The following is a 25,222-nucleotide window of genomic DNA, read 5'->3' as shown; positions in this document are numbered from 1 at the left end:
AGGTGGTGGTTAAGAACTTCTTGCATTGCTATCATCTAGTGTAATTCAGACATCTAACTTCCAAGGATATTGTCTCCATGTAACTGAAACTGGGTGGTCACGTTCAAGGGTCTGGTGGGAGCGAGAGAAATAGATGGATCAGTATCATAAACAAGGAGATAACGGAAGGGCAAAAGATGGCATATCTACATCTGACACAATGCAGGTAGGACAAACATGACCTATGTGTAATAGACAAACCATTTCCATCAGTTACTGAGTTTAATTAACTGAGATGTGAGTACCAAATGTATAATTGTTCCACCATTACCAAACTGTTGCTTGAAAGTTTCTTTTCAAGATTAAATCCTATCTCTTGCAGCGTCTGAAAAATGACTAAAGATCACCAGAGGTCTGCATGGCAGTGTTTCTTGACAGCCACTTTTTTCTACAATAGGGATCAGCAATATCTTCCAAGTTTAACAACGCTTAGGTTAAAGCAACATAGTGTTAAATGCAACTTATGAAGTCAAAGTGAGTTAAAACTAAACAAGTGCTACCAGAAGAGCAAAACACTTTGAAAATGCTCTGGTCTCCAAGATTCAGAACACCCAGCACAGAGTTTTGCGTCACTCCACATCGGTGGCACTGTTTTCTGTTTCTCAGATCAGATATTTGAATATCTAATAACAAACGTTCAATTTCAGATATAAGTGTAAGACCTTTGGACTCTACAGCCTCAGTGAATCCTACAACGTGTATTTCTCTATCAAATTAAATACACCAGTAGCAAAAGAACAAATACAAGAAAGCTGCAGCTGAATTTTTTCTCTCATTACAAGTAAAGATTACCCTGAACTGCTCACCTAGCAGTTTATCACTTCTCAGATCAGTTTTTTTTCTGTACACTCTGTAGTACATGAGCAAAGAAGGTATCACAGCTAGCTTAGACGTCAACACTGCAGGGATGTTAAGAGACCCACAAACACTGATTTAAAGAAGAGCTTTTAAGGTACCAGCCAAGCCCAAGTCATGGAATTATTAACTTACTAGAAAAAGCCAAATGGATTTACAATATCGTATCGGTCTCTTAAAAAAAACTTGCACGAGCTTCCTTTAAAAAGCCATAATCAGGAGCTAAAATTCCACAGCAGAAACCATCTTCATGAAAAACAAACAAGGGCAGAAACAACATTTTCTTGTTTAAATAAACAAGAATTCTCTGAATCTCCAGATGCAGATCTACCGAAACGTATTATGCCCTTGTCAGAGAGCCCTGCATATGACCCTTGGATGACTAAAAATTCCTGTAACGCAGCATGTGACATGGCCAGGTGCCTTGTCCTGGGCCTGCCACACACCTCACCCAACAGATGCCAACCCCTGGTTTATACCTTCTGTGCCACTGCTAAGCAAATAAGAATGACAGCACTCAGTGAATTGCTGAGACACACGTAGCTGTAATTAAACAATGGTCTCTTTGCATCCCTCAGTTCATTGTTCTTACTTATCCAGTTCTCTCTTATGATACAGAGAAAGATAACTTGGATTTAAGACATCTCAGTGACCTGAGCTTTTAAGGGCAGCAGTTCTGAGGAAACAGCTCCAAATGATGCAAGAGTTTGGCAGTCCTAACAAGACTGTCAAGCAAATGGTTAATAAAAAGCAAAGAGGTGAAGAAACTTGCCAGTGACAGAATGGTTCCCATAAACGCAGTCAGCTGCTGACTTGTATAAACTAAGCATGTGGGGCCAAGTGCAGCAAAGTACTGTGGCTATTTGCAAGATTCAAGCTGTCCACCATCAGCAGGCAACCTGAAGGATAACAGCTGACAGAATCACAGTCCAGACTCAAATGACTGAATTCTCGCTCTCGGCCAACCAGACATAGATGAATCCACTTGCAGTTTGCAGGAGTTTGCACTTAGGGAGATGCAAGTGGCCTGATAAAGGGTATCTTTGTATAAAAATTACATGCAGTATGTGCAATTTACTCACAGTGCTTTTCCTCACTGGACAATACAGCTGATGGATACACATCAAAAGTAGCACAGAAGAGTTATTCACTGCTGTCTGCACTGGCTGGTGGACTGCAAAGGCTTATGGGCGAGGAAGCCATAAGGCAGCCGAGCTATCTACAGGAGCAGGAACCACTCAGGGAGGTGGATGAACCCTGTGACATGTTGTTAGATAGATGTCCTTGGACTTTTTTCTTTTTTCTCATGTATTTGGTAAGGCTCCTTCACACTGGGAGAGGTCATGGACACATTCAGTCATCGGAATTGAATGCAGAGAGATATTTTCCTTCCATGTTTTATAGGCATTGCAAAATTACATTTCTCAAACTAGATCTTCACTCTCCCCTTTGCAGTGAACTCTGTCGTGTCTCTGACTGGACTAGACATAATATCTCGGCTTGTAAAACTCTTGGCCTGCTGCAGATCACATTAAACTGAGTTATGGAATGTATTTTGGAGGCAGTGACAATAAAAATAAGGCTTTCAAATGACCTTTTAGGTTCTTTAAGCAATTTTTAAAATGTTTGCTAAAGAAACATAACAGAGAGAGAAAATAACTTCTACTCTTGCCACAATCAAGGCCTGCTGAGATTCTATAACCAAGAAACCAAATGTTGTTTTTATGGGGTCAGAGGGTATGATATTCTTTGTTAATCAGGAAATCTAGAATTTTATTTTATATCTTGGCAGAATGCAGTGTGCTTATGAGGAACTTGATGAATCTGACTATGCCCGCTGGGTCAGAATCTGCACAGACATACGGTCCTCAAAGAAAGTGGGGATGTTTTTGAAAAGGCGATTCCCTAAGTGTAGTTTTGTCAGATACTGATTGAGGGGCAGATGGCTCTTTAGAAGGCAAACGGTGCTCCTGATTTTCCCTCCTACTTTGTTGTTGCTGTTTAATTTCTTATTTTTCAAGATGCAACAAACAGTCAAGAATAATCTGCCTGGTGACATTTATTCTTACATTTGCAATGGATTCTGGAATGTGTATATAACACTTGTATGGCAAAGTCATTTGCAATGCAGAATATTCTCTGCATAGATAGGACCATTTTCCTCCTTGAGAAGTTGCAGAGTTTGTTCCCTCTTACTATAAAAAGATGTGGCAGCCACAGAACTTTCCTCCAGGCCCAGATGCAAAGGTAATGCAGCTGCTACTTGCTATGTGGCACAAAGAAAATTCTAGGTGGCTGCAAATCACATAGCAAGGACAGCAGGAAAGCAGACTATAAGACTAGCTCCACCATATCATTTCTTTTCATGTATCTTAATTTTATTTTCTGTTACCTTTTGAAAATGCAGCCTGCACACCTGGTCTTTTTTCTCATATATTCATTATATTGCCTCGGACTTTACTGCAGTGAGTTCGCCAACGGCAATTTGCAACACAAAAGCACAATCTGAACAATCTTGATCACATTTGTTCCTTTTTATCTTTTTCTGCATTTGTGTATTATTATGTCACTGTCTACATAAGCCATACTTATCCTTAGTAACACATATATCATTGCACAATATGAGTAGGCATGGATTGGTTAAAAAAAAAAAAAAAAAAAAAGAATGATGTGTAGAGATTTTCTTACAGTGATTTGTAGGTGAGTTTTTGTAGGAACCTCTCTGAAGAAGTAAAGCCAACTGATACATAGTCTTTGCCTCACTTAGAGCTCCAGGAGACAGTGTATGACTGCCTTGCCGTTCTGCTTCATTGATGGCACAAGTCTCTCCTAACAAGAAACAGTAGTGCAACCACCACCAGGCTATCTGTAACATAAAGAGGAGTCTGGCACTGTTGATGGACAAAGTGACATACTCTAACTTGTTCCTCTCTGGGTGGCTTACGATTTAAGGAGCAAAAATAAAATAGCATGAAGATACTGTTTTTAAAGTAATATTGACATGTAGTTGAAACTGGAATTTCCAGCTTATTTCACATATAATCATTTAAGAAGTCCTAAAAGTAAGGAAAAGAGAAGGACATAACTCCTTTCTTGAAAACTTCCATGACAAAAAATAGACTCTAATTTTTAGGAGTTCTGTGAACTAAATTAAAAGCAATCCTGCTGCCACCTCTTTCATCATTTCTCCCATTTAAATCCATCAATCAGAAGCGATTCCACTATTAATAGGTGAAGTATCAAGAATAAAGAGCTCAGTAACAACTGAGTCTGAATGTAAGCACTATCTAAGACTAGACCATACATTAACAATGCACAGGACAAAAAAGGCAGGAAATAGGATACAGAAAATAAGCTATCTAGCACAAGCCCTTTGGACACTTAGCCTTTAAATTCCATTTTCAAAGTTTAAAATGACTTGAAGTCTGTTTGAAAGTGATATATGACTAAGTAACATTTTCACTAAGGGGGTAGCTCAGGCTTATAAACAAAGTGCTCAGGAGTGACTTGGCAGGGAAGTGTGACCATGTTTGAATACACTGTTCTGGGGAACTCAGATCAATTGCCTCCATCAGGAATTTGCGCTGGAAAACACAACAGCACAAGGAATCAGCTCCACAGGCCCAAGAGATTAAAAATAACTATAATCACAACAATCCTGTAGTTATGCTGATCAGGTGGCATTGTTCTGCCTAGAGAAAGCCATATATATACACACATACATATGCACACTTTATGACTGAGGCAAGATAAATGTGTAGTAGCTTTGTGTGAAGCATTTTTTTTTTTTTATTCTCCTAACAAAGATGCATCTGACACTTGCATTTAAGTGCAAATTCCTGCTTACAGAGATAGATCCTCGTGTTACACTTCTTCGAGGCAGCAGAGGGCTCTCTTTGGCAGCTATGGTATCACAACAGTCTTCTAGAAAACTGCATGAGACACCATGTCTGTTACTGCACTTCTTTTATAAGGAGACTTGTAAAGTAACCTTCTACCTCCTTATCTTCTCTTGGTCCCAGATGAAGTGTTTTCCGTAACAGTGTAAAACTTGAAATCTTTACAGAAAGAAACTTACAGAAAGAAACAAAACAAAATGTATATCCTACCAACAGAAGGCTAACAATGTGTAACTCAACCACTCAGTTTTTTAATACTTGGAACTTAACTGCCCAATAACCCAATTCTGGGAATAAATCTTGTAACAAAAATTCAAAAGCCTTGAAATATATCTTAAATTATGCCACCTAAAAAGAAACAGTGTACTGTTGGCCAGAACAATTCCAGCACCTATAAATCTTTGTCTAAAAGTGCAGGAAAAGTTGAAGATCACTCTTATTTTTGGTTCTCCCAGTGCTGAGCCACAGCAGAAGGATGTGGCAATGGTCTGGCTTACTGTGGGATTCTGCTGAGCAACAGGCTTCATTTGCCAGGGTTTTATTCTGTGCTAAGACCAAAATCCAAGCTGTGGCCACCTCTTCCTCCACAAAGCAGCATGTCTGGACAAGACGTGATCACACGAAGTGGTAGTCACTCTAAAATCACTAGGGAAAGTCACTGCAGCAGCAGTTTTCTCCTTATACCTACATCACCTCCTTTGTGCTTGTGTTCATAATGTAATATGTAATAGAATTCAAAGCAAAATTAAGGAGATTTTAATGATACAGGTTTGTTACTTTTAGATCTGACTTTCCCAATAAGAAAAATAAAGCTGCTTCAAGCAGTAAGTATGAGTCCCATATAAAAACATTTGCATCAGAATAAAACTCATTACAGAAATGACTCATAGATTCCTCTAAAACAGTGACTGGAAAATGAATTTAAGCATCTCTTACAAGTAATTTTTTACTAGACTTCTAGAGCAGGCTTTCATGAAATCTTTTGTTCCGAAAGATACCTCATGTGGAACTGTACAGAATAACCCTATCTGTCCATTTCTTTCTCCTATAGCTGTTGATATTGGCCTCTGGCAGTGGTGAGGCAAAGGACTACAAAGGCCTCACCCTCATGGGTTACATCCATTGCTATCATTTACTGTGGTCAGCTGTAAGTCCATTAATCATTATTAATATTGTTTATTAAATTACTGGTATTATTTTACTGTAGGCCATTCAGTGCAGTTTTGCCACTTTTGCAAAGATAGTGCCATCCTAAGGATGAAAGAATGTACTACTTAAATGGCATCCAAAAGACACAAGCTATCTTGGCATCTCGGGGAGATAACCTCCCAGCTGCCAGAGCTTTAAGAGTTTTATCTCACATTCTGCTTTCATTCAATAATTAGATTCTTATTAACCGGGTTTTGATCTTCTCAAGGCTCAATACTGAGGACAAACAGACTTAATACAATCAGTGAAATATTTACTTTTTCTAAAAAATTGTTGATAAATGTACATCACTAACTAGATTACTCTCTCTTCTAACTTCTGATAGGATCCTCTTACTCAAATCCTAAATAATTCATTGCAAATTCTAAGTAAAGTTGCTATTCTTTAAAGTGTTTTATATAGACCTTCTTCTTGTAAGGTTTCTGTTGTTTTTTTTTTTAAAGCATAATTTCCATTAACTCCTGCTTTTAGTCTGGCCATAAATACCAGAACAGTCTCCCTCCTGGTATTTTGGCACTTCTGTATCTTTTCATAGCCAGAAAAAGTAACTGAAGTGACATGAAAATAAAAAATAATGAAAAAAAAAAAAAAAAAAAGAAAGAAAAGAAGAAGAAAAAGTTAACCGAAGCACACTGTGATTTCCAAACAAAAATTACACACTTCTGGATTCAAATAGACTCCCACCTATTATTTTGTTTGCTTACAAACATGTCTATTCCATGCACATGCAGCACCGCATGTGTTATTAAAACTTGTCTAAAACCTGTTTCCAAGCCTGGTCCTTTGGCAGAGTTCTTTCCCTTATTTTGGCACATGATGACAGCATGCTTACTCCCATTTCACTTTTACTGAAGGTGGAATTTAGCAGAAATACCTGACCTGGGATGTTCTACTGTTAAACTTAATCCATCAGCCCTGAGCTTATTTGTCTAGGATTCACATAATCTTGATTCAAGTTCTATCTCCTCCACAGTCCCCTTGTACAAATCTGACAGATTACCTGAGTCATGTCTCCATGATCCATTTCACCAAAAAGACTGTGAGAATGTTTTACTCTCCACAAGTCATTATACAAATAAATGATTAAATCTTTATGAGATGTATCTATATCCCAGAGGTAGATTAGCAGGTATGTTTTGGGGCTAGCGTATGATTCCAACATCTAACAAAAGAATAAGACTTCATGGAGGCGTTCAAGGCCGGGTTGGATGCAGCCCTGGGCAGCCTGGTCTAGTATTAGATATGGAGGTTGGTGGCCCTGCCTATGGCAGGGGGTTGGAACTTGATGATCCTTGAGGTCCCTTCCAACCCAAGCCATTCTATGATTCTATGCCTCTCCTGTCTCTTTTCTAAACATCACAAATAATTTTGATCAAGTCATTTCATTCAAATATTGGGTTAAATTCCGATTCAATTATCTGCTCCAAACTAATTTCTCCAACACAAATCTAAGCAGATTTTTAGTTTTAATAAAATCTAGGAGAAACCAGAGAGTACACACAGAGAGATGCTATGAGATAAAAGCAATGTTGGGGAAAAACAAGCCTCCAGCAGAATACAGTGTAACCACCACTAGAATAAGCAGTGCTTACTGTCAGATATTAGTCACACTTGGATCCTACATTATGACCAGTCAGGGTGAGATGAAGATCCAAATGGATGTAATGCTGTATAGTTATCTTTAAAGATCTACCTCCTTGGAGCAGTTACCTGAAATTATTTGTTGGAAAGAACACGATAGGATCCTCACTCTTTGTCAACTGCCTTGACTTTAGGGAGCCAGGAAACATATTTTTAGGTATGAAAAACCTGCTGATACTAATAATACTAATAATTACTTCATAAAGGAAGAATATAAAGAATATAGAGAATATTTGTGCTTCAGTCTAGTTGCCTTAAGGGAAATGCATGGTGAATGGTCTCTTTATGATAAACTACGGCTTAGTCAGCATTTGAGCAGGTAATGAATCCACGGGACTTTGTCCTTTTTCAGAGCTCTGACACAGTCATTCACAGAGGTCAGAAATCCACCCTGTCTGTCTCAGCGTTTCCAAGTATTGCACTACACAAGCTAAAATTAGTTTGAATACCTTCTGAATGCTGACTCACTCTTAAAAAAATGGAGTACGATCTTTGTGATGCTGAGTCATGGGCATTATATCATACTCCTGAAACAGATCTATCCAGTTAACTGGGACAAACAAAAAGATGTCCAGGCTACTCCACAAAAAGCTAATTCTGAGAGAATGATATTATGCTAGGAGATGGATGTTGTAAATAAACAGCCAGGACTAGAAAGAAAACAGCATCAACTTTCTACTTGTCCAGCACTCGTGGTTTTTTTCCAGTTCTTTTAAGTTAAGTCTTTTATGGATGATACTCTTTGTCTTTACATGTCTTCTGACGTATCAAAGCTGCCATGGCTAGAACAATTTTGTGTTGTTTTTTTTTTTCTCCCCCAGATAGCAACAAGTCACACAGGCTCTTCATGAATTTCCATTTAGGAACAGCCCTAGTCTTTGTACAATTTGTTTCTTATCTCACTGCTTGTAATCTACACAGCAAATTCTGCCTATACACTTTGCATTCATCTTTTTTTTTTTTTTTTTCTTTTTTTCTTTTTTTCCAATTCAGATCCATTTGAATTAAATGAATAAGCTCCATTCTTTACTTTTTGAAATATCAGTGGTATCTCATATAGAGGATTTCATTTTTGGCCCCCCAATTCCAGTGGTGCAATGTCTGTAATAACATTTTGTAAGTTGCTAAGAGTAACTTTATCAAGTATATTAATTGGAATTTGGATTATTTGACTGATTCTTAAAATTTCCTTATTCCATTTTTCCTCTGCACTCATTGTTTGTTATGGCATCATTTGTAAAGGTCATCTTAACTTTACAGAAGATTTAGACAACCCAAATTAGATTATTTATTTTATTTCTTTGCTGAGTTGAGCAGCTCCCTGTTGCTATAAAAACCTCTCCCACAGAAAGCTGCTCTCCATCTTCTAGAATGGGAGTGGTATATTTTGCAAACTAATTTTTATTTCATGCTTTTAAAACAAAACTGAACTGATATCTCTTGAGGTTGGAGTCTGTTGCTGACACATCAGAGCAAAAAACCAGAAGAATCTTCCCATGGCAACTTGCCTTGAAGCTGTCTTTAAGTGACCACCTCCAGGGGTGAAAGAGCATTTCAACTTCTGTGGCTCATTCACTCCTGCAGCTCTCTGTTGAGACTTCTAATGAAATAATACAACTGTAATGCTGTTTTTGCAAATATAACACCACTCGAGTACAGTAGACAGGTCACTGAACACCCATCATGAGGCAATGACTTCCAGTTGGTTATTGTATTTCTAAATGTCAGATTTTACGTTTAAAAACCTTCACTGTGTAGAGGTCCAGAACAGAATAAATTCTCTCTCTGTGGATCACCACAGGAACTCAGACATCATGTATTTACCATGTACATTAGCTTTCATTAGTTCATTTCAGCCCCTGCTGAACAAATCCCTTCCTACTGGTTCATAGTCAGATTCAGTTACGTCTGGTTTTATCAGTGACCCTTCGTATCTAACAGATAAAGACATTTCCATCTGTCTTTGGATTACTCACTGCCTTATTCCTCCTCCTGATTTAAGGTTCTGCTGATTGCCTTGAGTGTTCAAATTTTTTCACATCGTTAAGATCTAACTAAGCTTTCTGCATAGTAGACACAGTCATAATGCTCAAAGACAAAAGGTAGAACTGTTAAATGAATTTTACCAAAACATTTTTCCCACCACAATTACATATTGAATTTAACTTAAACACATTCCTATTTTAATTTCTAATTGACTATGATTTGACTATCATTTGCTTTTTACTTCATATTTTTGTGTCTTTGTCTAGAGCAAAAAAGATTACATACAGGACTTGTGTTATATTTCTACTAGAGAGATTTTCTGCTTGTTTAATTCACATTCTGCATTGACAAGGGCTGATCTCTGCTCTTTTTCTGGAGCTGTCGTGTTATCAGTCCAGTTGAGTGTATTTTAGAGTTTAAGTACTCAATTTTTGTACTCAGGTACACCAGCTACTACCACAGTGAAATAATTTATTTATGAAAAGAGATGCTAAACTGCTGAACTTCATGTTTGTTTTGAAACTGCCTTTTAATCCGTTTTAAAGCCTCATCCAGATCCTGAAGAGCAAACAAGCAAAAGAGCTGGAGTCTATCATGATTAATTACTGCGGAAATCAGTCATAACCTAAACATTTAGTGAATGCTTAATCCCTTTTACTGTTTGCACTGAATAAGTGTAGAAACCAGCTCTGTGGACAAATAGATACTATTTTTATTATCATTATCTTCTCTTTATTTTTTCAGCAAGTACTTTCCTTGAAAAAAGATACATGGTAAAAAGCAGAAACCAGACTTTTTGGTGTGTGTGCACAAGGATAGGGTTGCTAACAGATGAAATAGCATAGGAAAAAACATAGAGATGGGCAAACACACAGGAGGTCTATTTCATACGCACAAGCCAACTAGGACAGTCAGCACGTGCAGAGCACCAGAACCATGTGGGGAAGTGGGTAGCAGCAGACGGTGATGCCACGAAGAGGTATGGCACAGTGCATGACAAAGGGTAAGGCAAATAATCCAGTGTCAGCTCGTTTTATTTGCTGAAAGTCTATCTCATCTATTCAGTGACCACTTTGCATTTACTCTTGCCACATGCAGTTCTTTTCTTAGCATGTTGGTGAAAGTGAATATGCTTTCAGCACATGCTAGTTTATAGCAATAAACTACTGCTCATATCAAATGGTTTCGATTAACAACTTTGTTAGAGCAACTCCAAAAATGTAAGAAGTTCTGTGTGATTTTTCACTCACTGTTGTTGACTTCTCTTTGTCCTAACTTCCCAGATATGCTAAAAAGATGGATGGAAAGGTAGTCAAAAAGCCACATTTGGTGAATGACATTTAACACCAAATTCTTATATCCTTTGGGTACTTATCCATCTCACAGTAATGGCAGTAGTCCCTGCACATAAGGAAAAAAAACTCGAGAGATCATCGCCTCTTAAACACTGCATTTTTTAAAGCACGAAATCAAATTGTTCAAACTCACATGCCACAGATCTGCCCTGTGCACACACTACAACATTACACCATTTTATAAATGGGTGACCTTTTCTTCCCAGGGGCTTCTCCAACCACTTTGCAATCAAACAGCAGCAGACATTTTGCTTTAAAGGCAACAGAAGGATGGTACACAACATGAAAGACTTTTTAAAAGATGAAATCTCTCAAATTACGTCTTGATTATGAACAAATTCAGCTTAAAGACTGAACTATTAATCTTTACGCCGCTTCACAGGACCTTATGGCATTTAAGCAAGTCTCAGTTTGAAGTCCTGATTTAACTTCAGTTTTGAATACGTACTGTCATCAAGAAGCCCTAAAGCACCATAAAACATTCTTCCGTTGCTGCCACAGATATCTGAGTTTCTCTAGAAGAAGTTGTACCCACTGTGTACAACACTGTTGAAACAAGTAGGAGGCATATATTCCAATCATAAGTATACTCCCAAGGTACTACCAGCGCATGTCTGCAGTAGTAGAAGCCAAATTCAAACAACAATATACATAAATGCTTGCACATTTGCTTTTTCTGAGGAATTTAGTAACCATTTACTCACATGACTTCCTATTTGCTCGTGACCGCTTTCTCTCTCTAGGCACCGCTCGCTGGCTTGGCACTTGGGTGGCGGACTTTACAATGCGATCCATGATCTCATCTGCTGCATCATCAGTTGCATTAGGTGAATCGTCATTGCCAGCATTCCATGAACCGATACGGCCTGGAAAAGTCCGGCAAATCAGTTGAGAAAAAAGACAAGAAGAGCCTCTTGCGTCACTTTGGTTTTGCAACTGGCTTTCTTGAGAATTGAAGCAGGCAGCTCAGCCACTGCTACTTCAAGCTGGCCACAGGAGAAGAATCTGCCTAATAGAGAATATTGTAAAATAATAATCTAGACTCTCTGCTGTATCAGCAAAGAATGGAGAGCTCAAATGCAATTACAACTTTCTACTCCTTTTAGTCTCAGAGTCTTATTCATGACCATACAATTGGCAAATGTCTGCTAAAGACTGTTTAAGAGCTGAGAATCGCTGGAGTGTTGTGTGGCCATGTTTGTCTCTGCTCCAATTACAGAGACTAGAAGACAGGACATATGTTAAAAACTGATTCAAATCATCAGGACTGGTCCTTTTTACCAAAAGAGGAAAATCCCTTTCAAAACATCTGTATCATAGGATACGGAAAGAGGAAAAACATAGAGGTTAACATGTCTAGTTGTCCCTTTCACAAGAGACAGTCCACGTCCTCAATACATATGTGTTCTGGCACAACTGCACATATTCTGCTCTGAGCAGAAAAGCAAGCTGGAAAGCTAAATAAGCAATTTTGGTTAAAGCCACAAATAGAAAGCCATGTCTTTCAACCCAAGGATCTGGCACTCCTTACTCCACAGAGCCATGTCAGACACATCTTTTGGTTCCTTCACAACAAACTACTGTTCCACGTGCTTTTTCTTTTTCGAATAATTTAAAGGCTAGTATATAGTGAGAACACTGACAGCAAACTTTGTAAAAGAGTGGGTGTGCTAGAATTGCAAGCAGCTAGAAGTCACTGGCAAGACTACTCCATATCACATTTCTGATGTCAATAAACAACATCTTTGATTAGCACTTTGTTCTGCTGCTTTTCTCCTGGCTCTCATCAAGAGCATTTCCATTATGATAGTGCTCCTGACAAGCTTCTGTCTGGCTCACCCTTTCTCTGCCTCTGCTGTTTTTCAGGGGAACGCAAGCTGACTCTCATTATCAGGACACACTGTTCATTAGCAGTCAATGGATTACTTCAGCTGTTGGGCTTGTACATAGCAGCTTGAATTATTTCATCTTTTTACTTTAGCTAGCTGACTTGCTTCTGAAACTGGAGCAGTGAAACCTTCTAATTAAACAGAATCAGGGTTTAAAACCTTAATAACCTAAATGCACGCACATAGTGGTGAATGCTCTGGACATGGTATTAGTGGCAACAAAAAGAATGAACAAAATGTAAGATATCTACATATAAGGGAAAAGAAATACGAAAACAGAAAATTATGAACTTAAATGTTAGTGTATTCCCCTGTACTTCAGTAGTATCCCCCAGGTAGCATTTGTATAGGAAGGCATAAGGCAGAGACAAAAGAAAACAAACTGGTGATCTCAGTCTCTGCAAAATGATTTAGCAACAAGGAAGTGGTTTAGTGGCTGCTTTTCTGAAGAGGTATACCAGTGAATCACATCTTGGACTTAAAGCAAAGGTATCTTATTGCCAAGAACGGTTTTATCATTGAACTCTTCTATCAGAGTATCAGGTGTTGGAAACAAAGGATTGGGTCAGGTTTTCATTTCCTCTGTGTCAGCTTTCAGAAGTCATCTATGCTGACACTAGAAAGAGCAGAGCACTGTGGACCTCAGAGAAGGAGGTTACGACAGAAAGGAGGGGCAGGACAGTCCAAAGACATTTTTTATGTCCCTAGGCCCCACTTAATCCAGTAGCTCTGCTGCTTATCAAAGATCCTTTGTCTTCTTCTTGCCCCTTTTTTCTCTCCTATCATTCATAAAATGCTGCATGGCTCTTTCTCTTCAATTTGAGTTGCTTCTTTTTCTTGCTTCTGTTCAAAACCAGGAGAAATCCACACCACGTATATCCTATTTTGGTTTCAAATGAGAACAGGAATAGAAACTGGAGTGTGAGTAAGCAGTGAAGCTGACGAGGCAGAGGAGAGAACTTTGCTGCTCTGTGAGCGCTGCACCCTCCAGCTCTACTTTGGCTGTATGCTCATGCTCCAAATCTCCACAAACCACCTCTGTTTGCACAACCTCCAGTGCACAAATACCACTGGGGTTTTCACCTCCCTTTCTGACTCTTTCTGCCATCTTTTCAGCCATGCTTAGGCTGCCCTGCAGCTTCAGTGCCACTTAGGAAGATAACTGACAGGAAGCTGCCAGCACTTACCCCGGCTGAGCCGGCTGCGAGTGCGAACCCCCAGCGCTGTGGTGCTCTCCCCGCTGACAGAGGAGGTCTTCAGCACAGCCTTCATGTTCTCGTGCTCTGCGGCATCCTCGGCGTACTGCAGACCCTGGGGCTGGACTGGGGAGGAGGGTGAGGTGCTGGAGAACTTTCCAGACTGTGGAAGGAAAGCAGATTTGTGTTTTTAACCAAAAAGAGTACAGACAACGGGTCAGCCTCCAGGCGATGAGTTGTAAGAGGGGAAGCCTAAATCCTTGTCCTTGCAGATCATAGAATGGTTTCAGTTGGAAGGGACCCTTTAAAGATTATCTCATTCAACTCCCCTGCGATGAACACCTAAGCTAGCTCAGAACCCACTCCAACCTGACCTTAAGTGCCTTCAGGGACACAGCATCCACAATTCTCCCATCAACCTGTTCCAGTGCCTGAGCCATCCCTATTGTAAAAAACTTCTTCCTCATATCCAATCTAAATCTCCCTTATTTTAGTTTGAAACCACCTCCCCTTGGTCTTACCACAACAGACCCTGCTAAAGAGTCTGTCCCCTTCAGTCCCCTTCTTTCCTATAGGCCTGATGTGGCTTTGTCCTTTACCATAACCTTTCACTATCAAGGCAGGACTGTCAGAGTAAGCTGGTAACACGGGGGTCTCTGGTCCGCCTCTCTGCATTGCTACACAGAGAACTCTCACATTGCTCTAAAACATTGATATGTGCAGTAAACTTAAAATACATTGCCAGTAACACTGAAAAAATCCCCGGTCCACAAACACCCAGCCAAATTATTTCATGGCCAAAACACAAAAATTGCTGTCAGCAGTTAGGAGAACAAACAAAACCTTAGAGAGATTTTGGAATCTGCCCTCTGCTTGCCCAGCCCACCCGTGACTTCGCTGTCACCACAACAATGTTAACAACAGCAACTGGATTAGCTGCACACAACAGCTCCATCAGCCACTAAAAGCAGCCCTCCAGAAATGAAGCCAGGTGAACAAAAGCAGGATTGGAGGCTTTCAGAGAACAGGGGCTTGTATCACTGTGCACTGGAAGCAGAAGCACTAGGCTGCTCTCCTCCTCCAGCTTCTGCCTGAAAAGGCTGCAACAGTGATAATCACTCCATTACCCTCATCTACAGAAAGACTACAGCGTATCTGAAACACAGTCCTAGCCACAGAAACGACAGGCTCTCATCAGCAAACAGACATAAATAGATAATGCCCCTTGCTGTTTTTAGTCCTATCAGTTTTCAACTGAAATATGTTTTCTTTTTTCTTTTAATCTTCCTTATTCCTACAGATCCAGCACAGATAAAAAGGAAGGTGTGCTGCATTCTGTTCCTCCTCTGCATACTAAACAACATTACTTATTAACTTGATGGTATCAAGCCAGTCAGCTACAGCAATGCAGACTTCAGAGCCTTTCCTTCAGAGAACAGTAAATTGGAAGAAAAGGCTCAGCCCTACTTTCAGAGCTTTGATCGAGTCCCCTGGGCTGTTAGGCTGCAAACTGAAAATATTTCATCTGGAAACCACCAACAGGATCATTCTATTCTAACATAATGACTTTTCAGGGTAGGACAGCAAGCTGAGTAGCAAAACAATAACCCCTACAAGGCACTAAGTTAAATATAACAGTGTGATATTTATTTTTAATACTGAGAAGTTTGTTTTGTTTTTAAAGTGCTAGCTTGGAATATTTTGATGTGGAAGATGTGCAAGTGCTAGAATATCATGTGCAATTAATAGACAAAAAAATTAGAGAGACTTCCCTGAAAGTACATGCAGCTTTTGCATTTAAGACTACTCACTTCTATACAATTGGTTGTAAATCTAATCAATAATGCCTTAGGAAAAGTAAAGGGATAATGACTTCAGATAACCATTAGTATTCACACATGTTAGTTAAACTCTGGCATAAAGTCTAGTTCTGTAATTTTCTTTCTGCAGCCCAATCTACACAGCATAAACCATCACCAGGGAGAAACTACATAGCCAGGAGGTTTAATTTAACTTCCTAAACTTTCAGACATTGATATACATTGATCAGCCTCAGCCTCTTGAGCAAATAAGTAATATTTTGAAACACTGAGCTTTAAGCCACGTTGTTTATATTCAGTGCCTGATGCTGAACAAAAAATGCATTGCACAATAGATACTCTGCAAAGCAATAAACTGGTTTATTATGAATATAACTACTACTTCATAGTTCCTGAATTATTTATTCACTCCTCAATTCGTTTTAACATCATCTTCAGGAGTAATTCATGACAAATGTATGGACTATGCCGTAGCTAGTCTCTGTGGTGAATCAGTTATCTTGTTCACACTTCATATGGCAAAGATAACCATTAAAATTTACTTTGCATCCCTATATCCTGATGCTTTTAAACAATTTATAAAGCAGGAATAGCTGGACACACACTGCTTAATAATGGTTATGAAATTATCATGGAAATCCTTAATGCAAATAAACTGATGATCCTTACTACGTTTGGATCACTGACTACTTTGCAGTTTAGCAGACAGATGCTGAAAGAAAACAAATGATGAAACTTTAAATTATTAAGTCCTCAGATTAAATAAATCTCAATCAATATCAATTGGATATCCCTATTCAAGAGAGCAGGTATGCATATGGTTAAAGCTGACTGCAAAATTGCACTCTTATGATAGAGACAAAAAAGCTATGAGAAAAGTATCATGGTTTGTAGCTCCAGTTGAGCAGATGAATTGAGCAGTCCATAGTATCTGAGTTAGAAGTTAGATGTCACAGCACACAGGGGACATGGGAATGACATGCTCTTTGAAAGAACCATACCTCGGTGTCCTCTTCTTCATCAGTCTGTCACCGGAGACAAAGGACAGGGCAGAGAAGGACAAACAGGAAGATTTAGGAAGGACAGCATGGTCAAACCACGACAAAGTAAGAGGTAACCATGGTACTGTTTATACAATTATAGGAGGCCATAAAAATACGAAACATATAAGGAATTCATTCCTTAGACAATCGACTGGCTAATGTCTTTCAATTAATGCAACACAATTGTACTATAAACAGAACAGACTGTCACTGTCAGTAGAATCAGATTTCCTGTTTTTTCTTAGAGAATTTATGAACTGAAATTATTCCTAAGCCATCATATTTCTCTCTCTCCTTTGAGTCATACTGTTGCTTGCCCATTTTTCACCTTGAGGAAACAGAACTCTAAGAAGGACTCTTTTTTACAGCTCTGTTCAGAGCATGGAGGTCCTGCTTGCTTTCTCCCAGTGCAGAGGTCAGTTTCTTGGCAATTCCCTATTCTCTACACTTCAGTGCTTGCTTTAAATCCCTTTTAAGCTGTTTTGTTTTGTTTTTTTTTTCCCGACTTCCAGTTCCAATTGAATGGAGCACTAAAATTGAGTGCTCAGTAATCTTTGAATACATGTTTAAAGTTCTTCAGTAGCTGCCTGATACCAGATCCTGGGAATTACAGAGATGTAATTATCCTTTGCCAATCAGGGCTTTCTCTCTCTATGACAGCAGGCATGTATAACTATTTGGATAGTTACACAACATAAAAGGTAATAGACATGTCAAAATATTATGGTACACAGAGTGTTCTTGAATCTGGAAGTTTACAGGAAATTAGCAAATATTTTTCTTTACTGTGATGTGAAAAAAAAAACAAAAACAAAAAAACCCACTTAAATGGTTCCACAAGTGAAACAGTTCCTCAAGAATCTGGGCTGCCTGTTTCCGTAAGTTTCATTTAGACCTAGAAATCAGACGCATCTTTTTAACCTGTGGGTTTTATTTTGCTTCTTTAAAAGAAGCATTGCACTGATTTACTCGCCTCCTTTGTGTTACTAATACATATTTTTGACCTTATCTCCATCTCAACTATGATTTCTGTCTGGGATTGATATATTCTGTTCCAGAAACATTCATCATTAAAAGTGAAAGCCTGATTTACTTTGGCCCTCAGCTTCATTTCAGCACAATCTCCATAAGAAGATTAGCTGTGGGAGTGCTGTGCAGCATATTAACATTACTTTTTAAGGGTATGTTTTATTCAAAGCATGAGATGCCTATTTTGCTTAGGACACAGTGGCACTGACAGTAAGACAAGCAGATATTTTGCAGAGGGACCTTGGCAGGTATGTTCCCCATGCATTATGAAAAGATCCATTTGTTTTTTCCAGCCCCTGGGGAGTCGGGGGGAGGGTAGAGAGTCACACAGTAAAGCAATCCGTCTGAAGAAGGCCGCTTCCCTTTTTGGCATGAATTAGAAACAGAAAGGAGAAGAACAGGAAGCAAGAACATGCTTGTGTTCTAATCCATGTGTAAACCTACCTAATAAATAAAAAGCAGGAGGAGGGCAAATTAAGCTAAAAAAAACATGCAGAAAGCACTGAAGGAAAGGTGCAAGAGCAGAATACATATATTACAAAGAATGTGCTCCAGACCAAAATGAATTATCTCAAGCCAGATTTTTAAAGGGAAGTCCCAGATGCTGGCTTTCCTGCCTGTTTAGTATAGCTAGAAAGTGTTTATTTGCAACGGATTTATACTAAGGGCAATGTGTACTCCTCCCATCACTAGTTTCCAGGGCATTGCCATACTCATCCTCAAACCCCTAACCACTGCTTGACACCCAAAGCTGCTCAGGAGTTCATGGTCCCTTTCATGTTTTCGTGTCTGGAGAGCCATTTGCCCCTAGTAAATACTGACAACAGGAACGAAGTAGCAAAATCAATGAATTAAACTTTAGTTTCAGGAAGGGAATCCACTCTCATTCAGCTGTGTGCATTCTACCCTTCCTTCCATTTTCATTTCATTATTATACATACACTGAGAAATGTTAATAAATTGGGACAATTTTGACAGATGTAATATTACCAAAAAGCAATGGAACAATATTCCTAAATACCTCCTGTACGAACAAAGTGTAAATTTTAAGAAAAAAAAGGTTGCTTGATTCTTCTGTCATCCAGTACAGGATGCTGCAAGACAGTTTGTGCATATCTTCTCCCTTCCTTCTTCTCTCACTTCCCCCCCTCCCATTTTTCCTCTAGGCTAGCATTTGTATGTGGTGGATTTACCATTGAAAAATATTTCTATTACATAGCAATTTTGGAATTGAGACTCTTACGCATCATAAAAAGCAAAGCTTCATAAATTTGGGAGACAGATGCTTATATTACCTACTATTACTAAAAATCATTTAAAAGCTCAGACTCATAATTCCATTGCTTCTTTCTTTTGCTTGCTTATTATTTCTAGCATGCCTGAACTAAATGACTGCCATCACTGGCTAAAGTCAGATACAAGTGACACAGAGTAGACAATTTTTCTGTGAAACCATGACAACTTGCTTTTCTCTTTTCCCCTCTCCCTGTTCTGTCTCCCTCTCCTGCAGGCACCTTTCTCTGAGATTTGAACTGACAGTGCCCAGTCTGTTTCAGCTACATGTAAAGATCTCTGTGGTAAAAGGCTAAACTAAAGATGAAAATTTGCCTGTTTCTCAGCCCTATACTCTGCGAGCAGTTGCTGAAGCTGATGAAAGCTCTCCATGCATGAAGCCAGCAGACTGTCCAAGTGCCAGTACTCCTGTGCCTTCCAAGTCTGCAGGAGGCCAAGGTATGAGAGATGTGCCTTCTTGTTAAGGACTGGGATGGTTCTGGCTCACTGCTTTTCATTTTTACTGGAATACTTCTGCCTGAAAACAATGTACTATAGGGCTGGATCCTAAGGAAACTTTCAGAAGGACAGTGAGGTAAATATCAGATAATCACAGATAAATATTTAAAATTCCATGTCCCTATTCTTATTAGCACTAGTTTCTACATAGAGTTTCTTCCAAATGTCAAGATCTAAAATTTCTTCTCTGTGTTTTCTTACTAATTCAACATACTGTCAGTGCATTACTGATACACTTTCCCTTCCCAATGCAAACATAAAGCAGTAAGAAAAACAGAAACAAAGCACAGCCAACACAATACTACAATAAGACTCTTGTTTTTCATCACTCTGCACACAAAAATCTTCCACACTTCCGACTCTAAAATTTGTTTTGAGGAAGATTTGACTGTGAAGTTGTCAAAAAAAGCTGTAATGTAACTCTGTTTTACTAAGTATTGCAATCAAACAAATGCTTATTAAGGCCATACCACTGGGCTACAGAAAAAGTGTTTCAGTAAGAAATAACCATATGGCTACACAAAGAGCTCCCTAAAAGAGCATCTCTGTAAGGGAAATTTCAAAGAATGTTTTTTCACTCCAGCAAAGTCTTTTTCCAAGCTAAAAAGACCATTAAGTAATTATTAAATAGTGATAAACAAAAAATGTTCCCTTTCAGTGGACACAGAAGATATAGGTGCAATACCACCTGTCAGATGGTATTCAATTGCCAAACGAAACTTGTTCTGGGTAAAGCCTTACTGCCTCGTTTCTTACATTTTCCATCAACAGCCTTGCTCTTCACTTACCAGCTATCAACCCTCATCCTTTTTCTTGTTTTAAAGGCTATTTTCTCTCTGCCTCATGAACCTAGCTTTTAGTGGTCTCATTTCCTTTTTTCTATCACATTTTCTGCAGGAGTGGGACTTAGAGAAACTTCTCAGTTATGCTGCAGCCAATTCTCCTCTACATGCAATACAGAAACACTATGCTATACACTAAGAAAACAGGAACTCCTTTACATCTTACTACTCTTCAAATTAATAAGAAGCACTGAAGCTACCTGAGGAAAAGAAAAAACTTAATTTATTAATCTCTCTGATAAAAGCTATCTTTTATCTCCTATGGAATAGACTGGGAAAGTAGTAAAAATACTGAGAAGCAAGTGAAGAAAATTATCTAAGTTCTTCAGTGGTAGTTCTGAAAGTTTATGTGACTGTATTATACCCTACATGTATTAAAATCCCTTTCTTAACCTGAGGCTAGACCAAAAGGAAAATCTTTGGAGATAATAACACAGGTTTAACATTCCTTGTAGTTGGGGCAGATATCCAGATTTAAAGAGGATATTGCCAGGAAAGATTTACAAATGATTGTGAGTCAATGGATTAAAAATAATCTTTATTTATATCAATCTCAATGCATACACATTTTTTGACCCAAGTTGCTGGACTCATAAAACTCCAATCAGCTTAGGCCTTTTCCTGCCAAAGGCAGAGGTAGCTTCATATGCAATGAGCTACTCTCATCTAATTGAGACTCCAGATTTGGATTTTGAGACAGTTGGAAACTTTTATTAAGTACTGGCACTTCTTAAAAGTTTATTTGGATTGAGTTAAACTACATCAACTTAAAAAAAAAAACACAATAAAAATAAAATCAAGGGTTTTTTTAATGCTTACCATGCTGAGAAAACTACTCTGTCTAAAAATTTATTTTATCAAAATGCAAGAATACTTTCAGCAAAGCTTGCAGGGTAACATCTACTGTATATATAAATTTGTCAGGTTTTTTCAGAACCCCAGTGTAGTCTGTTATAATAAAATTGTCTGGTCTGTGCTTTAAAGGTAAGAAGGAATATTTTTGAGGGGCTTATATGTATATACTCATAAAATATGTCAAATACTAAGATTAAAGGCTATATTCATCAGGGTAATCAAAGATGAGAAAAAAAATCCTTTTAAAATTCAGTTGTAATCACTTAAATGGCTACAGTGGTCCACCATACGTGATCTTTTATGCCCTCACCTAGCAGCCAAATTCTACAGTTTTCATTTGTCTTTTTGTATTCTTGGCTTATTAGGTATACATAGTTCCTGGTGTCCTCTAGAGACTCTCTGCACTGTTTTAGACACACAGAGATGCTCTTTTTGTATGCATCTGGGTTTGTTCTCATTCTGTAAATTAGTACAAAGCAAAACGCATCCATTCTCAAGGACAGAAGCTGTTATTTACTGCAGAAGAATTTCCTAATAATAAAAAAAAGGTTAGAAACACTTCATATATGACATTCAATGAAAGACTGTTTTAAAAATTGATGCTTTGGGGGATGTATTTTGCCACTTACATCTGTGATCATTTTTCCTCTGGTCTTGTTTCTTTCCCTGTGGTTAGCTCGTTTCTGCTTTTGCTGCAGGACTCGCTCCCTGGTGGTGCGGTATTCCAGAGCAAATTCACTAATAATTTTGCAGAACTTATTGATGTTGACTTCACGTATCGCATAGGGAGGGTGGCCCATAAATAACAAAAACGAGTGAAACCTGAAAAAGAATGAATTTATGAATGCAAAGGAGAAAAATCTTTATTTATAGTTTCTAGGAAAAACAGCAGCATTTCCGAGAATTCATTTACTAATTTATTAGCTTCCATAATTTCATTTGTGCTACAAAATTTTTATGAATTCTTTGCATAACATTGTTATGCTTTATAATTAAAAACATAAAAGTCTATGATAACTTCCCCCCATTCCAATTTCCCAGACTGATGCAGGAGATAAGATTTTTATGGAACTCAATCTACTTCATACGATTAATTTGGCATGTGAACAACCAAATTCACTTCAGCTACAGAAAAAAGTATTTATTAAGTTTCAGTTCTATTTATTTGTATTAGGCGACTTCAAAGAGGCTGTTATGATGTTGGAGAAAGCCTAGATAAGAAGAATGAAGTTTTACAGGCTAGCAAACACATGAAGAAAAGAATTTCTGTTTCATAAAAATGTCCATAGTTATATTATCTCCCAAATACTTTACTTTGGGATATCATCAATTCACAGTTTTACCAGTTCCATGGCATTCAAAACTTTCACACTATTTACAACTTCTACTATTGTTTCTATTTTTCATGATTTACAATAGCACACTGAGTGTTTAAAAATGCATGTGAATCTCTTTAACTGAAACTGTATCTCCAGTGATAAAAGTTTTCCCAACCCTTTCATACACTTTTCATACACGCATTTTCACAAATACATTTTTGGAGAAGTCTATAGCATTCGTTGCAGCACATAATGTAAGAACTTGGCATTTTTTTACTTGTCCAATGTGTACAGAACAGGAGAATGGTGAATCCACTTCCCTCCTGCAAGTGGGATTTCTGCTTACGTATGGCATGAAAAAATGTCATTATGAAAACAAAAGAAGAACTGAATTAAATTCTCAATTTGTATATCCACAAATTTGGGAACATTTGGAATCCAGATCCTAATTTTGACCTAAGCAATAAGGAAATACTCCAGGAAATAGAAACTCTCTAAAAACTTCATTAATAAACTGTAGAAAAGTAGTTAAATTAACCAGATGACTCAAACTCACATAGCTTCAGGTTTATCATGGAATTATCATGTATATGTACATTGCAGAGCGCTAAAGTTAGCGCCAACTCCATTGGATGAAACTAAATCCAACAAGTTCTAATGAAAGGAATTTTAAATTCCATTTTCAGCTATATAGACATAAAAGACATAATCAAAGATCATGTAGATAGGGGTGGTGCTGATTAAAGAGTAACTCATTGCGTAGGACTCCTTTCAGCTTATAAGTATGACACATTTGTCATTAGAACTTCAGTACTGTGGTATGGTATATTCTTGTTAACCAGAGGGTAAGCTGATTCCTCTCCAAAGTATTCAAGGAAGGACAGAAAACAAAGAAATTAGTCAAAAAGTTGCTAGCATTTGGGGGTTAGGAGTTCAAAGGCCCAATTACTGCACCTTGGGAAAAATGACTGCCTGGATCATTGTGTCTTTTGATCAGAAATACAGAAACTTCCTTGAGTAAGAATATTTCTTAAACAGTGTCATTGAGAATTCATGCACCATATATACACAGTTTAAACATTACAATTGTATTTGTCATAATTTATAATTTTAGCAAGTTACGTATTGCCAAGATAGCATTGCCGCCAGCCTAATTCTGTACCTGTTAATTATTCTTCTATGAACAATCTTCAGAATTATGATTCTTTCTGCACAGTCCTTGAGGAACTCAGACATTTTTTGTTTTAGAGTTGGCTTCATTTCATGCTTTGCTATAGCTTTAAGGTGATCCCAAGATGCTTTGCACCGTCTTTCCATCTGAAACAAGTTTTCCTGGAGTTGTTCAAAGTCAACCTAAAAAAGAAAAAAATAAAGAATATTTAACACTTCAACAAAAATCATTTTGGTAACATATCTGGACATCTGAACAGTTCCATTCATGTAAAAGAATAATATTCATTCACATTATTAATTACTGCTAAGTAATTATGAAATCATGGAATCACAGAATTGTCTACGTTGGAAGGGACCCTTAAAGGTCACCAGCTCCTCTGCAATGAACAGCAGATCATGGTGCTCAGCACTGTCCAGCCTGAAATCTCTCTCTCTGCTGTACTTTGTTTATACATGGAATGTTGGTATGGAAAACTGAAATAAAATACATATTCTCGTATACAAATATTTTTAATTTTGCTCTTGGAGGCCTAGCACGTGCAGAAAGTACAACAAAACACTGTGATGTATTTTTTTTCCCTGCTAAAATCTTCAGAACTACATGTCCCAGTAAGTTAGTAAGTTCTGTTGAGGCAACACAAAACTTTATCTCCCCTTCTGTTAATCTTTCTCTCTACTACCCATAGCTTTTCATACCATGCTTGTTGCTCACTGTATTCTCCAGCCAACACTTCATCAGTTTAGAAAGCACTTGGATATATTCCCTTAATTGCGTGCTGACTTCTAATAAAAAAATTCAGAGGCTAGAATTTTTTTAAAGTGTTATTCAAAGCAAGTGTTATTTAGTGATCTTAGTACTACCTTTCATCCCCTGATACACAGTGTGAATTTTTTAGCTTCTAACATGACTATATAATGTCTTTGAAAGCCCATCAACACAGTTAAAATAAACTATTGCATCCTACAGTAACGGTCATCAGGACAGAAGCCAATGCATTCCATGGAAGGTGAAAGAGAGGCTCTCCCTGACTCGTCATCCAAAAAAGGGGTTCAGATCACACTGGTCTACAGAAGTCACTCAAGATGTGTTGCTAATGACTGGACAAAGTGCTTTGATTACCCAGACGCAGCAGATAACTGTATGAACTCAACAACTTTGAAAACTACCCAGCACATTCTTAAATTCTAAGACAGGAAAAATGTATTTTATAATGCCACTTCACAGTTCAGATGAACTCAAGCTATAAAACGCAGATTTAGCTGTCAGATTCCAAACACATC

The 25,222-nt window shown here is 38.1% G+C and overlaps 1 protein-coding gene across 5 annotated transcripts in view; it reads right to left on the bottom strand.

The window, feature by feature from the left end:
- Positions 1–25,222, bottom strand: part of FHOD3 (formin homology 2 domain containing 3) — a 359,344-nt gene that overhangs the window by 6,333 nt on the left and 327,789 nt on the right. For 4 of the 5 annotated variants that reach the window (XM_042868621.1, XM_042868620.1, XM_042868617.1 and 1 more), the window contains 5 exons: positions 23,931–24,121; positions 22,079–22,271; positions 16,891–16,914; positions 14,061–14,232; positions 11,689–11,850 (listed from right to left, as the gene is read on the bottom strand). In XM_042868621.1, the coding sequence (XP_042724555.1) occupies positions 11,689–11,850; positions 14,061–14,232; positions 16,891–16,914; positions 22,079–22,271; positions 23,931–24,121 (742 nt within the window). Of the gene's footprint in view, positions 1–10,879; positions 10,918–11,688; positions 11,851–14,060; positions 14,233–16,890; positions 16,915–22,078; positions 22,272–23,930; positions 24,122–25,222 lie in introns of all 5 variants that reach the window. The other variant, XM_042868619.1, reaches the window with a different exon arrangement.

Source organism: Lagopus leucura, unplaced genomic scaffold (genome assembly GCF_019238085.1).
Source record: "Lagopus leucura isolate 7727_CA_CO unplaced genomic scaffold, USGS_WTPT01 Super-Scaffold_100002, whole genome shotgun sequence".
NCBI lineage: Eukaryota > Metazoa > Chordata > Aves > Galliformes > Phasianidae > Lagopus > Lagopus leucura.
The sequence above is the reverse complement of the archived record's forward strand: the minus strand, read 5'-3'. Positions and strand labels throughout refer to the sequence as shown.